The following is a 15,016-nucleotide window of genomic DNA, read 5'->3' on the forward strand; positions in this document are numbered from 1 at the left end:
ATGACAAAAAAAAAAGGAAACAATACAGAGGAGGCACAAACTAACAGGCACATATGCAACGTATTATGGTACAAGATCTAAGTCACACTTCACAAAAACTTTCAATACACCGTAACACGTTTCCAGATTAAAAAATGTGATGTGGTAGTTCGTTCCATTCTGTTATTGTGCGAGGGAAGAAAGAGTATTTGAAATTGTTAGTTCGAGCAAAGATAGGAGTGAAGTTTTGGAAATTATAGCGTCTTGTTGGACGCGAAGATAACGGAGTAACAATGTTTGATAGGTCTACACATTTTTTGCTGGATAGATAGAAAAGAAGTTTTAGTCTTGCTGTTTTCTGGCGATATTCTAAGGTTTGAATTTTGTTATCATTCATTAGTTCAGTTGGGGAATCCGACTGGCGAAAGCGGTTGAAAATGAAACGGACGGCTAATCTTTAGATTTTCTCTAGATTGTTAATATCTTTTTTAGTATGCGGATCCCACACCTCACATGCATATTCCAAACCAGACCTGATTATTGTATTGTACGCGAGCAGTTTAGTATTGGGGGGACAACTTTTGAGTTTATGCCTTAACATGCCTAATTTCCTACATGCGGATGAACAAATCTTTTTAATGTGGGAAGACCAAGTTAGTTTGCTATTGATTGTTACGCCGAGATATTTGTAACTTTCTGTTAGTAAAATGGGGGTTCCTTTTATATTGTACGGGTAAATAAATGGCTGTTTCCTGTTAGTGATGCGCATGAACATAGTTTTGTGAGGGTTTACATTCATTCCCCAGCAATCACACCACGCAGTTATGGCTTCGACAGATTGGGCAAGCATTATCTGGTCATTTAAGAAGTTGAACGGAATAAAAGACAGTCATCAGCAAATAAACGGATTTCGACACCTTGTTTAGCACATGTTGTAATATAATTAATATAAATAAGAAAAAGTAGAGGCCCAAGGACACTTCCCTGGGGAACACCGGAGTTAACAGGGAGAGGGTTAGAATAAACACCGTTTATGTCAACAAACTGCGTACGTGAAGTTAAATACGATGCAACCCATATAACAATAGTAGAGGGAAAACCAGTCAAATTAAGTTTGTGAATTAGTTTGGAGTGCGGTATCGAATGAAATGCCTTGATGAAGTCAAGGAAAATTACCTCGGTTTGGCCTGATTTATCTAGAACCGAGGAGAATGAATGGACACAGGAAATTAATTGGGTAGTTGTAGAGAGACCTTTACGGAAACCGTGTTGGAATGGCGACATAACATTTTGCGCGTCTAAAAAATTGATCATGTAATTTGAGATTGGGTTCCAGCAGTTTACAACACGTGCTTGTAAGGGATATGAGTCTGTAATTGGTTACGAGGAGATTATTTCCTTTTTTAAGTACGGGTATTACTCGAGCGATACGCCAGTCTGCGGGTACAATGCCTTCTGATAAGGATAAGCGAAATATGATGACAAGAAAGCGGGAAAGAGATTCTGCGTAGCGGTGTAAAAATACATTTGGTATGTTGTCCAGACCACAAGAAGATTTTGTTTTAATGTTCAGAAGCATAGAAAATATACCCTCGAATGTTATGAAGTCAGGATCGATTTCTGCGCAGCTTCCACTGGCATTATTGAACACGCATGGGTTTGAAAAGACGGAGTGAAAGTACCGGTTGAATTCTGTCGCTATTTCTTTCTCATCTCGAATAATTTGATTGCCGAGCAAAATGCAGTTTGCATTTTTTTGTTTATTAGTCTTTATGTGGCTCCAAAACTTGGCGGGATCGCTCTTAAGGAATTGCGGTAATTTTACTTAATAGAAAGTGTGCTTGCTAGACCGTATTTTTTCAGAAAGGGTTCCTTTTAATTTTTGGAAAAAGGGACCTTGTGACTTTCGTTTTCTCATGCGCTTAATTTTCCGTGCTATATGAATAATTTCTCTTGTTATCCAGGGATTTTTGGAGGGTTGCTTTTTAGGTTTGTTTGGGGTGAAAGTTTCGAGGCAATAGCAACAGAGTGACCGGAAAGTACTCCAAAGGCAGTTGACATCAACACTGGTAAAGTGATCAAAGGCTAAATCAAGGTAATCGAGAATTGATTCATCATTTGCTTTACAAAAACTTTTAAATACTCTTTGTTTTACAGGCATTTGTTCAGGTTGATTGACTACACGACATGTAAAAAGAACCAGCTTGTGGTCAGACAGACCATCATCAACAGATACATGTACATCAGAAAGGCATTTGCTATGGAACACAAGGTCAAGAATCGATGCTGTCTGCTCCTGTATGCGTGTTGGCACGCTCACTGCTTGGTCCAGATCACACGCTAACATCATATCAAAGATAATCTGATCACTTCAAGATGAGGAACTTAATTTGGACCAATTAATGTTCGGTAGATTAAAATCCCCAGCAGTTATAAGGCGGCTTTCAGAGTATTTGACAGAATATTTCAGAGTATTTAACCTAGAATCCATACAAAATCGCGCAGCTCGCTTTATCACCTCCCAATACTCCTCTGGTGCCAGCGTCACATCTTTAAAACAGTCCATTTCCCTTCCGTCACTTGTATCGCGCCGTCATATCGCACGTTTATGCCTACTTCATGGGGCCTACTATCATCCAAAATCCAGGCATGAATTGTTAAAACCAGCCCACCGCACGTCAGCGCGCCTAAATCACACACAGCCAATAGCACACTTACCCGGTCGAACATCGGCATTCACAAGTTCATTCTTTCCCAATGCAATAACCCTTTGGAATTCGCTACCCGACAATATAGTATCATGCACTAACCGCGCATCTTTTCGAAACAAATTGGACGACCATTATCACCACTCCGAACATCAATGCTGATTCATAACATAGATCCTTACTACTTGGAACCTGCACAATTGTTCATGCTTGTCTTTCATTTTTCTGTGCTTTTATGTCTTATAACTGAACATGTGTATTTGGTAATTTGGTATTAGTTTTCTGTGATCTGCTTTTTTGTTGTTGGTGCTAGTTGTGCTGACTGATGCATTACAGTCACTATTTTTTTCTTTCTTTTTTGTTGTCTTACCTATATGTATTTGCCCCCCCTTATGTAATGCCTTCGGGCCCTTAAGGAACTAATAAATGAAATGAAATGAAATGAAAAGTTGTAGAGTTTGCTCAGGAAATCGCCATCAGAAGGAGGGCGGTAAACGGCAACTAAAGTAAAGGAATTTCCAAAGATGTTTAATTTCAGACATAAGCTTTCGTGCTCTTCTATTTGTTGTAAAGGGGTAACGGTTACGTGGGCGCTAAAAATGACAGCGACGCCTCCTCCACGTGTCGACCTATCTCTCCTATATATTTTAAAATTTTGAGGAACAATTTCTGTATCATCGATTCCTTCGTGAAGCCAAGTTTCCGTGACTACGGTGATGTGGGGACAGTATGTTAACAGTGTATATTCGAGTTCAATCGTTTTATTAAGAATGCTTCGGACGTTGATATTAATAAGGAGCAAGGTTTTATTTAGCAGACAAGCATTCGGTCATGGTGTTTCTTCGGGCTGCAATGTAGTTGCTAAATCAGGAGGATTGATAGTTTGAACTTTCACGCGCCTGTTACTGCTGTCGTCCCACATATACGTGTCGTCATCGATCCGCAGCTTATCGTGCAGGAGATACGGTTTCTTTCCATTCGCTTTATCTATCTTGGCACTGTCCCACAGCAGCTTACGCCTACGGAGCGTGCAGCGAGAGTAATCGTTTTGAAGGAAAACATCAGAACCTTTAAGCTTCTTCGCGTTCTTTTGTATTTCTTGCTTCTCATTATAATCCTGGAGGTACAATATTACGGGACGGTTGCCAGCTTTTCTTCCAAGTCTGTGTATGCGGCCTATTGAAGTGCACTTAACTTAAAGTTTTTTGCCAAACAGTTCGTTCACTACCTCATTCTTTAAGTCCTCTTCTGTTTCATTTACTTTTTCCGCGAGGCCATATATGACAAGATTGGTACGGCGGCTACGGTCTCTGATATCGACAAGCTTTTCTGACGTGTCAGCTTTGGAAGATTTTAGTTGGTTTAAATTTGAATCAACCTGATCAATTTTGCTAGTTGAATGGGTCATCACTGTGGCAAGATTTTCGAGGTCAGAAATTTTACCGGCTATAAACGTAAGCGAATTCTTTTGGGACGTCTGTTCGCTCTTCAACTCAATTAAATTTTTCAAGATTACACCCTGTTGCTCCAAGACTTTGACGAGCATTTCTTGTACATCGGGACCGGGATTTGTTTCAACGTCTCCGCAAAGAATCAGCTTGCAGACATGGAAACAGTCGTACATAATGCATAAGCAAGTGTGTGGGCAAGGCACAACAACAAGAAACCTATTACTTGATCGTACCGAGCTACATTCGTTACTAACCTGGATAACGAAAGGGACGGACATGGTCAGCGTTGCTGTTTGGTTCACTTTGCCATGCCCACTGAAGTGGAACCGTTGCGGGCCGCTGTTTATACTCTGCGCCGACGATGACAAATTTCTGTTCGATTCTTTTGTACCGTTTCCTCATCAGGCACTAGTACATAAACACTCCGATGCATTAAGTCCTGGTTGCATAAGTTTCTTCCTGCGGCTATTTTTCGGGAGCCCTATGCAGAGCAGAAGAAAAATGTTTGTTCATTATTTGAAAACATTTCTACTAGTCATTATTTGATTCAATGCCCCAAATTAGATATTTGCACACACCTACTGTAAATCGGAGAGGTGCGGAGCAGTAGGGCATGAACCCTCTACGTGTAGAGTGGCCAGGGGCTTGCAAAGGAGCTTCATAAGAAACCTTGAGAAGTGCCAGTAGTTGTACTGTTTAAAAAAAATGTTCACCCTGCTAGAATCTTATTTAGAAACTTTAGTTTCACTTGTGTGTACAATTATAGATCATGTGCTGTGTTTCAAGATGATTTTTTTAATCACTATTCTTGATGTTTACACTTTTAGGCACGAGTTAGTTGAAAAAACAGCAAGGTTTCCATGGTTTTTAGACCAAAACTGACTTGGCAAGAATTTAAGATAGCCTGCTCTAAACTATGAAGTGCCTGCTACGAAACCTTGTTTTTTAACTGTTACGAATGACCTTAAATAGAGCTTTGTTGTCACTGTCAGCTTTCTGTATAGCTTGTTAAGCACTCTGAAGTAACACCACCGTAACTAAGTATTTTATATCGTGAATAGGCTGGAAGGCACCAACCAGTGAACAGAAAAAAAATTTAAAAAAATAAGTTAAGGCTTGTTCACAAAAATATCTATGAATATGCTTTATATCCTTATTTCATGCTTATAATTTATGTGCGAATTCTGAGCGTTCACTTTCAGTGCCAAGGAACTTAGTTTTGGTGCTTGTTCACTAGGAGTCGGATAAGCTAAGTTTGTCATAGGTTCTTCAAGAAACCCCGTGATGATCTGAGCTCATTTATGCAACTGACCTAGTCTTGCAAGTTTCATCCTTCTTTTTCTTGTCTTTTTTTTCTTTGCAGAACCAGCAAAACATTGGTGTTTTCTGCAACTTCTGTCTTGTTCCATTGACAATAGTGCAGCTAGTGTTGTCCAGCCTGTCTGAAAAGCCTCCTACCTATACGGCCCTTGATGCAAACACGGTGAGCGTGCTCTGCTCTTGGTGTGTTACGGGATCTAACACATAGTGCAGGGACCGTTGTGTGGCTCCGCTGTCGCTTCAGCAAACAGTGCCACCTGTGGCGAACCGCTTAACAGGGTAACAGGGGAAGGCTGGTGGCGGTGAGCGGGGCGTACTTGTGCCTGGCTTTCTGGCCCTCTGCTGAGGCACGGCTTGCCAAGCGTGAGGCAACCACGAGGGCTTTTTCCGATCGGTAAATCTTGAAACCTTTACAAGGCATGCCACGTGCATGATTTACGCCCGTACTCAGTAATTGCGAACCGCAGATGGTGCTAATGCGCCAAACCGGAAGTCGAGCTAGAAGTGCAAATCCATTCCTTCGTGCAAATTTTTCATGCACTGTTGTTGCCTGCGTGCAGTTTGGCGCATCGAGGAATATATTGCAGGTAAACGCTCCTGCCAAGCCGGCATGGGCAGCCGATTCAAGCGTGCTGCGGCGCTCGCCTTTGGCAGTTCATGAATAAACGGCGTCGTGCACGAGCGAAAGACAAAGTCTGGGGGTGCCTTCTAAGAAAGGGCTACGCTACGTAACTTCATGAATTAAGGTAGAAATGTCGTTAATTTCGCAGAAATACATTTACAACAGCCACCGGGAATTGTTTCTTCAACAAAATACTGCACGATAGTACAAAGTTATTTGCTGACACAGGAAAGCATTGCTTTATGCGTGTGATAAGACTTGATTGCTGGCTAGTTGGGTAATGGTTTTTTCCAGAAAAACAATTACTGAAGGGCGAGAGGTGGGAGGGTGCCAAAAACCTGCCTTCAGTTTCTCAACGGAACGCTGCGGCCGCATTTTACCACAAGCTGCCATCTGCGCTTGCATAAACAGAAACTGTGTCGCATGCGCTGCACTGAAACTGCTGTCACAAGTTGTAGGACCAAACGAAGCCCAGGGTGTAAAAAATTGCAGAAATTTTGAGAATTGTCTGTTAATGCGAAAAAATTCTTATGCAGTTTTTCCATTTCAGCAACCTTGAATTTTTGAGAAGCATTAAGTTCCTAAGCCCAGACAGCTAATCATGTGAGAGCGTGGGATCGGAATACACGTTAATTTCATCAATTGCCAGATTTGGCAGATTTGGCTGTCACCAACTGAACTGGGAGACTTTTGTTCCATTTGATTATATATCTGTTTTTTTTTTTTCTTTCAATGATTTACATTTAGTCTTATAACATGTGGGCTAACATATGGATAACAGAGGACCCCGGCTAGCTTCGCTAGAGAAAGTTCTAGCCTCGCAGAAGTAGCCCAGAGAAAGTTCTAGAGAAAGTACACTAGCCCCAGCGGAATCTGAAGAGTCGCTCAAGGGTTCGAGTACTAGCTTTCGGTAGACAGAGTCCATCAATCCAAGTAATGCTTTATTGCATGGCAAGTTCAGGGTACATACCAGACAGCATGACCGTCGCTCATGGGGATACAAGGGCTCTGTTCACTCGCTCAAGCCGGTGCAGCTGTGGGAAGAGGGGCTTCCCTTGCGACCGGTCAGGTCTGAGTCTCCGAGCAGAGTCTTGGCAGAATGCTCGTGCCGCTCGTTGGCTCGGAAGGAGAGAAGGCAGCGCGAAGGAGGGCGACCAACTGGGCCTCCTTCCCCTGCACCCCGCACACGTTCACGGCGAGCCTCTTCGGCGCGTGGCATGGGGTCTTGAATAGGTCACGACTCGCGCGACGCGCTGTCTGCCTGAAATGGCGGCTTCCATCTTGCCAAAACGTGTGCAGATGAGGCGTAGGGAAACGCTTACTCTCATAACAATAAATGTAAATGTATTGACAAGGCATCACACGGTTCACGCTGAGGTGCTCAGCTAAGAACGCATTAAAAGCACAGGCTGACGTCAACACTGTGCCACATTTTTTAACCGGTGCCAGCGTTTATTCCACACTGGTGGTAAAATGGGCAGGTGAGCGGCGAGTGTTTGCAGCTTGGGCTGTTGGGTGCTTGATTACTTTGGCTCTCGGTAAAATGACCACTACAAACATGGGAGTTCCACTTCAGCTACCAGGCTCCCATGCTGGGAATCGTGGAAAGAGAAGGCACAAAGCTTACTGTTACAGAAAGAAATTGTAAACTGCCGCGATGTTTCCACGGCCACACGGTAATCAAACTCGTACGTGCTTAGTGACTACGGTATTGATATCAGTAAAAATAATTTGAACACGTAGAAATTAATACTAATACTAATAATTTTATTCATACTCAAATCGGGGGGAGCCAGGCGTACAGCGCTGCTAAAAGCGCCCACACTAATAAGGCCCATACCCAACCTTAGAAGCATCGGACAAGTTTAATGTAGTTGTTAATGCATCTAAGAACTCAACTCATCTGCCTAGACTTTGTTCCACCGCACATACCTTCTCACAACACCACCAAGACATTAAAGCACTGAAGCAAACATGACAAAAACAATAGCAAGCTGCCTAGCTAAATGCGCCGGCCCATTCCAGTAACGAGGGTAGCGCTGAGTGGTGGCGCCACCCGTCCAGCTGCCCGGTCTGTGTAAAGAAGACTGTGTACACGGGGAGGGTGGGTGGTGGTAATCTGCACTGTAACCAAAACATGCACAAAGCAGGCCACATGAACAACATACCTTTCAAGGGTTGTTTCAACTGTTACGTAGTCAGTTGGATTGAACCAAGTTTGGGTTATAATTCTGCACCGCACCTCCAAATAGATATATTTTTTTTAGGTATTATTTTTGAATGTAGTTTTACCCATGCGTTCTTAGCTATTTCCTGGTCAAATTATTGAGAAGCTGAACTCTGAGTAACCTGTGTGGAATGTTGCTGGTTAACACACAAAGTCATCATGAAAGAAAAAGCCAGATCTCTGCACTAGCAGTGGTGCTGAGCGCAACGCCTAACTAACGTACTGCAGTGTTAACTTCGTGGTGAAAATTGTGCATTTTTTTTTTATCCGCACTCATTATCATTTGCAGGAATTTAGGATTTTATGAAGTCGCGTTTACTGAAAGCAAGGCCTCTGAGAACCCTGGGCATATACCTTGGCTCCTTTCCTGTTGTGGCTGTTATTGTGGATATTTGTTCTAGGATGTAGCTTTTTTAGCCAATGCTTGTTTTTCTACATGTCATGCTGCCTGTGCCAAAGTTATTGTTCTTTTGTACTCGTACAGCCTTACTGTGCCCTCAATGAGTGGACCATTATTCCGAGGATATTTTTCGCTTACATGTGGAGGTGAGTGCTGGACACGTTTTTTCTGTTAAAACAAAGCGTAGATGGGCCTGGCTGTGCTGAAATGTGAAGTGGGATTTCTTGCTGCTTTAAAACGTAAAAAACAAAGTTTTATGTGCCCCCAGTGTTGGAAGTGAAATATTTGTCAATGTAATTTGGAACATGTGTGGGAGACTGAATTGTAGCATTATATTTATAGCTTTACTTGAACTAACGTTTTAGTTAAAGCGGCGTTCCTGAAATCCTCTGAAGTTGGTTCGTGTGAAGCTGTGATGTGTAATTCTGTTTCTATGGTATACTTAGATCATGTTAATAACTGAATTGTCTTGTATGCCATAATCAGCATGAAAAATGTCTTCGTTAAAAATCTTAATTGGCATTTTGTGGGTTATTATGTTGATGCAAGTACTGAGGAAAGTTTTTTTTATTCACCTAGCTGTGACCCCTGATTCCCCTCGGAACTTCGTGGGTTACGTATGCATCGAGCATATTCCATTGGTTGCTTTCTTCACTGTCATGAGTAGACCACAGGGCATAATTCAACCATAATTCAAAACCGTTCGCATGGGTTCATCCATGCAAGAGGGGATTGAGAATCTGCATGCAGTGCTTTTGCAGGCTAGCACAATGCGTTGTTTGTGCATGCAGCTTGGCTTGTAGATAAAACTACATGGCCTTGGGAAGCATAAAGGTGCAGTGTTCACACTGTGAATTTTGCTCTATTGTTTTGAAGGCAAAAAATGTTTTGCAAAGCACAAGTTTCTGCTTGTGGCATTTTTTATTTTGAACACATCGTTTGCAACTACACAGTGACCATGTTGAAGCACTTGAATACTCTAGATTTAGACTGATGCCAAAGGCAGTAATATTTATGTAAACAGTGAAAGGTTAGCCAGGCCCAGAAACTGAAACTAAATCGAATAAAACTCCAGTGACAAGAAAAAGTCTGCAACTTTCCCCTAAAAAAGGGGTGGCAAGAAAATAGTTGAGATAACGCCCTGAAAACGTGTACGGAGGTCATATCGAAAATGAGCCAGATCCTGCTGTTTCACCGATAAAAACAAGCCGAATTCATTTGCCCAATGGGAGTTTGCTCCTGGCTTGACTGTTCAGACTGTTTCGTGGGTGTTTTCGTAAGTTTCTTTTTTCCACTTTTCGGATCTGGCTTATTACGAATTCAGATGGCAATTAGGAGATCGGCAGAAGATCTGTCCCCAGACGTCAATGATGAAGTCAAAGGAAGACGAATTGAACAAAATGGAACTGAGGCCGAAATGAAATGAAACAATGATTTTATTGCGTCTCACCCGTCCCTACGAAATTATTCTGGTTATATTTATTTTTTGTACTCCCATATTCATTACTTTAGTACTTACCTAAATAGCTGCCACTTACAAGCCCTGGCAGACCTCCCCCCTCTGAGACTACGGACCACTTCATGGAGGTGAAGAAGAAGATATGAGCAGCCTTCTTGTGAGGCGTTTTGGAAATTCGTGGCAAGGCAATGAAGAGCTTACTCACTGCGTGGGTGCCTTCAGACGTGCCAAAGAAAATTATCCTCGGGAAGAATTTGAAAAGATCTGCTAGTGGTGTGAAGAGGACTCATCTGCTCCTCCACGCACACTTCTACTGTTCTTGAGGACCTGTTGCATGTGTTTAATGCCTTTTCCACCAAAACTTCATCGCACCATGCTTGAAAGTCAATAAAGTTTTCATAAGAAGGCTGCATCAACTTGGGTGTTTCAAATCAATATTAGCCAAATCCAAACTTATCACACCAAGATTGCTCAAATTTACGGCATAACTTCTAATTGCTTGTGGCCATAAACTTCGTCTAGCTAACATATAAACTGTATCATATAATAGTAGTTTTGAAAGTGTTGCATTTAGGTCCATGTAACAAACTTCTGCTTGTTTCTCAAATGTGCGTTAGGTGGATCTGGCTCATTTCCAAAAAAAATGCCTCATTTGCTAAAGGCTGGTAAAACAATAACAAAAAGGTCTATTTTCACAGGCAAGTTGTAAAGCACTTTACAAGCTGTGCCTTCATGTTTTAGGATCATTAAGCTGGGCTACTACGACAAACTGGATCTGTCCACATTGCACGGACTTTGCTCTGACTTGAGCTGCTCCACGGTGTTCCGGGCATTCCACCGAGCTGCTTATCGGAAACCACGACAACTCCAGTAAGAGCGCCTTCCCGTTGTTCTGCAATCTTCAGAGTTCACAGTTTCCCACAGCTCATTGCTGCTTTTGCTGCTGGCATCCGCTGCACAATGATGCGCACTTCCTTGTGTCGAGTTATCGCACTTAACTCTTTCGCTACCGCGCCTATCAAAATCGCGATACTTTTGGGAGTGCCTTTTCATAGCGTTCCAGGCGTTTCTCGAACAAGTAAAGCTGTAAAGAGTTAGATCAGAAAATGGCCTTTTAAAATCAGTTTTGTTTTCATTTTTGCAATGGAAACGTGATTTTTGACACGCTTTTGAATCACCTGGGTGTGGAAAAGGGGCGTGGTCATCGCGCGTCACGGCTACCAACGAAGAATGCATGCAACTCGTAATTACTCTGCACCAGCGCTTGTTTTTTGCTATCAGGGCATGAATGGGGAACTAGCAAACGATTTTCAATCGTCAGGTTCGCGCTCTGACAGTAATAACCCCAGAAATCGGCTGAAAATGTCAAGCAGTGCCTGGTTGCAAAGCTACTTTATGATTTTAAGCAGTTTTATTGCCTTTGCGCACGTTGTTCTAAGTACTGTGGTAGTTCTACTTACCCCAGGACCATTCGCAAACAGTTTACAACAGTTTCGGTTTCGTTTGTGCATCGCGAAATTCATATTTAGCGCTACTACGCAGTTACCCAACTTCAAGGCTACCTGCCATGGCGCCTGAAGCATCCGCGACTGATCCTGGAACAAAGCACGGCGCTCCTGATTTCCCCCCACCCTAACCCGATTTCTGCGATAAGAACTTCAGATCGAAGTCAAAAGGTCACACCCAGTCGCCCGATATCTGTTCCGCCGAGGACAGCGCTTCCAACCGGCCTTACACTGCCAGCTGTTCGCCTTCCAGTTTCGTTTCCATGCGAGGGTATATCCGGGTGTCTAATGTTGCTGCTTAGTTGAAGTGTCTATTCGGACGAAGTCTCTGACAAGTTTTTGTACTGTTTCATTTGAAAAATGTTAGGTGGCGCTGCAATAGAGGAGGCTCGTTGTGCTGATCTTTTTCAGCGCGCAACTGCTACTCGGCCAAAGATCGCAGGGCACGATTCTATCTCATCGTACCCCATTTTTGCGAGCAAGGCTACAATTGCGAGTAAGAAGATGATAATAAAGCTCAGCTTTATGTTTTGAGAGATAACTGACCGTGAACGACAACAAGCATCAGCAACGGCGTTCCGTTTTCAACTTCATGCATGTTTTTTTCCACATCGCGTGGTTGTCCCAAATATTGTGCCCGCTGTAAATGCAAATTCAGCCATTGACAAGATGTTTGTACATTATGTGGGGGCAAATTGGTGCCTCTGATAATGACAAACCGCCAGATTTATTCCAGGAAACCACCCGAAATTGCACATTTTGAATTGGAGGTTGGGCTTCACCGCATGACACGAGCACCGTGCATGCTAACATTTTTTTTTTTTATATCTGACAAACTGTTCCGCGCAAGTCGACATTTTTTCTAGGGCGTGTTTTTGAAATGTTTTCCTACAAAATGTATATTCTAATTTTTTTCTACTACCGGTGGTTTGATATACACAACTCATTTTTTATCATTTTTTTCGACAACATGACAAAAATTTTGGTTTTGATATTTTTTTTATAACTATGATATATAAAAACCTTTAAAAAACCGGTATTATGGGAAATGCCGTTAAATAATCTGCATTTTGTGCTCCTGAAATTAGTGCCTAACCAATTTTTTAGCAGGAAAAAAATGTTTTCTTGGACCCATAAAATTAGTCAATTTTCCGGCGGTAGCGAAAGAGTTAAGGGGGGGCATTGTGGCTTTTTAAATGTGCGTGTGACAGGTTTGAATGCTGTGCTTTGCGGCTAGTGTTCTCATCATAATAGTGTTGCGTATGAAGGCCCCTTCAGTTTGAGTGGCAGCATATCTTACCTCTCTAAATAGAGGCAGAGTAAACAGTTATTGACCTCCTGGCACTGCCCTTGCCATGAATAAATCGCAGTCTTAATTAGCTTGAGTATGCCATACTTGCTGACATCAACTATTACATTAATATTGTGGGCTAACGTACGGGATAGCAGAGGACCCCGGCTAGCTTTGCTAGAGAACGCTACGCGCCGTACACTAGCCCTGCGGAATCCGAAGACTCACGCACAGGTTCGGGTACTCACATGCGGTAGACAGGCTCCGGCAATCCAAAGTGAGGCTTTATTGCCTGGCAGATACAGTGCATACACCAGACAACACGACTATCGCTCGCGGGGAGACAGTGGCTCCTGTCGCTCGCTCAAGCCGCTGGACTCAGACCTCGATATCCGTCATCACGGCCGCGGGAGCAGGGGAGGAGTATGCCATACTTGCTGACATCAACTATTACATTAATATATACATACGGACACACAGAAACAAAATCCAGCAGTTGAGAACCCGAAATAGGGCGAAAGAGGAAGTAGTTTGTCATTTGTTTTTTTCTGCAAGAAATATAAATTTTTTTGGAATATTTGGGAAAGACAAATAAACGTGCACCCAGAGTGCAAACCGCACCCACAACCTTTGTATTACGTGTCTAATCCCTTGCAAACTCTGCTTTGTGGGCCACTGCATTGTCTGGGACTTTCTCAGATATTTATGCTGATGTAACTGTATCCTAAGCTTGGGGGTGGTAGCCGGTACTACTCCAACTAATCTTTGTGAAGGTTTTCTTTCTTTATCCCCTGGGCCATGATTTCAGCGTCTACAGCCTGGGTTGGCTGGTGGGAAACTCTCATGCTACGTATGGCACCAAGGCCACTGGAACCAAGGCCCTTGCTACGCATGTAGCTTAATATAATTAGGACTGAGGGGTCGTTGAACAGGCACAGAAAGGAACTGCCTAATCTAGCATGGTTAGGTGCAATTCACGTCAAGCTTGACACGCTGTTTCACTGCGGCTGTCTTGTGACTGGAACATACTTGTGCGCTGCCCTCAAGGTATTTTGAAGGGGGAACATGGCAGTTAAAGATAAGTTTGCTATTTATTCTTCAAATTTAATAATCAAACTTGGCGGGCAAGTGCAGTTCACAATGACAGTCAAAACAGAATCCATTTTGTATAGTTTTCAAGTTATGAATGCATCCTGCTAATTTGCTCAGCCATTAAAAAAGAGCTAATAAAGCTTGCATTTCTTTAATAACTTGTTGTGCCACTGTATTCACGAAGGTGTACTGTGTGCAGTAAAGCTGTTTATTTCTGTAGCCTTGGTAAGCATCAACAAAAATGGCATAACTCTCGTGCCCTGCCCAGTGAGTAAAACAATGTGCGTGTGCTGATTAGTATGTGCTTACAGCTGCTGCAAAACCCTGAAAAAATTTCTGAATATTGTGCCACAAGAATTTACAGAAAGTTAAGCTTGATTAGTTCAAGGGTTGAACTAATAAAATGCACTCGTAACTTGGAAACTACACAAGATAGCTACAAACTAATTTTTGTTTTGACCTTGTCATAGCCGAGTGTACTTGTGCACCAAGCTTGATTATAGCTTTGGTGCATAAATTAGATGAGGTGTTTTATTTGCCACCTCCCCTCTTCAGTGCTTACTCAAAATTTCGACCTCTTGAAAACACTATTTCCGTATAATCTGCTAAAAAAAGAAAGCAAGTTGTCAAATACAACAGCTGAAATACGTGCGGGCACGCCACCACCGGTCAGCAAAGTCGGCAATTTTGAAACAGAAATTGGGGAGAGTGCGGCCGCCATTAAAATGACGTTGCAGCCGGCCAGTGAGTGGCCGGACGGTGAGCAGCTCGGGAGCAAGCCTGCATGCAAGCTCTACGCGCACGCAGGGCAGCAAATGGGTGAAGCGTGCGCAGCAGAGCTCGGCCGGTTCTTCAGCTGCGTGGCTGGCCAGAGGAAGGAGCACTGGCTGGCCGGAGGGCCACAGGCGCATCAGGGCTGTTTACGCGATCCGCCCGCAGGTGCAGCATGGTCTGCGCCAAAG

The 15,016-nt window shown here is 43.0% G+C and overlaps 1 protein-coding gene across 3 annotated transcripts in view; it reads left to right on the plus strand.

Moving 5' to 3' along the window:
• The window catches only part of LOC144173861 (multidrug resistance-associated protein 1-like), a 120,377-nt gene that overhangs the window by 24,425 nt on the left and 80,936 nt on the right, over positions 1-15,016 (plus strand). For all 3 annotated transcript variants that reach the window (XM_077702141.1, XM_077702140.1, XM_077702142.1), the window contains exons 6-8: positions 5,502-5,621; positions 8,792-8,853; positions 10,908-11,036. In XM_077702141.1, the coding sequence (XP_077558267.1) occupies positions 5,502-5,621; positions 8,792-8,853; positions 10,908-11,036 (311 nt within the window). The remainder of the gene's footprint in view (positions 1-5,501; positions 5,622-8,791; positions 8,854-10,907; positions 11,037-15,016) is intronic.

This window comes from Haemaphysalis longicornis, unplaced genomic scaffold (assembly GCF_048455015.1).
Source record: "Haemaphysalis longicornis isolate Haplotype H1 unplaced genomic scaffold, Haemaphysalis longicornis Haplotype H1 scaffold_3, whole genome shotgun sequence".
Classification (NCBI taxonomy): domain Eukaryota; kingdom Metazoa; phylum Arthropoda; class Arachnida; order Ixodida; family Ixodidae; genus Haemaphysalis; species Haemaphysalis longicornis.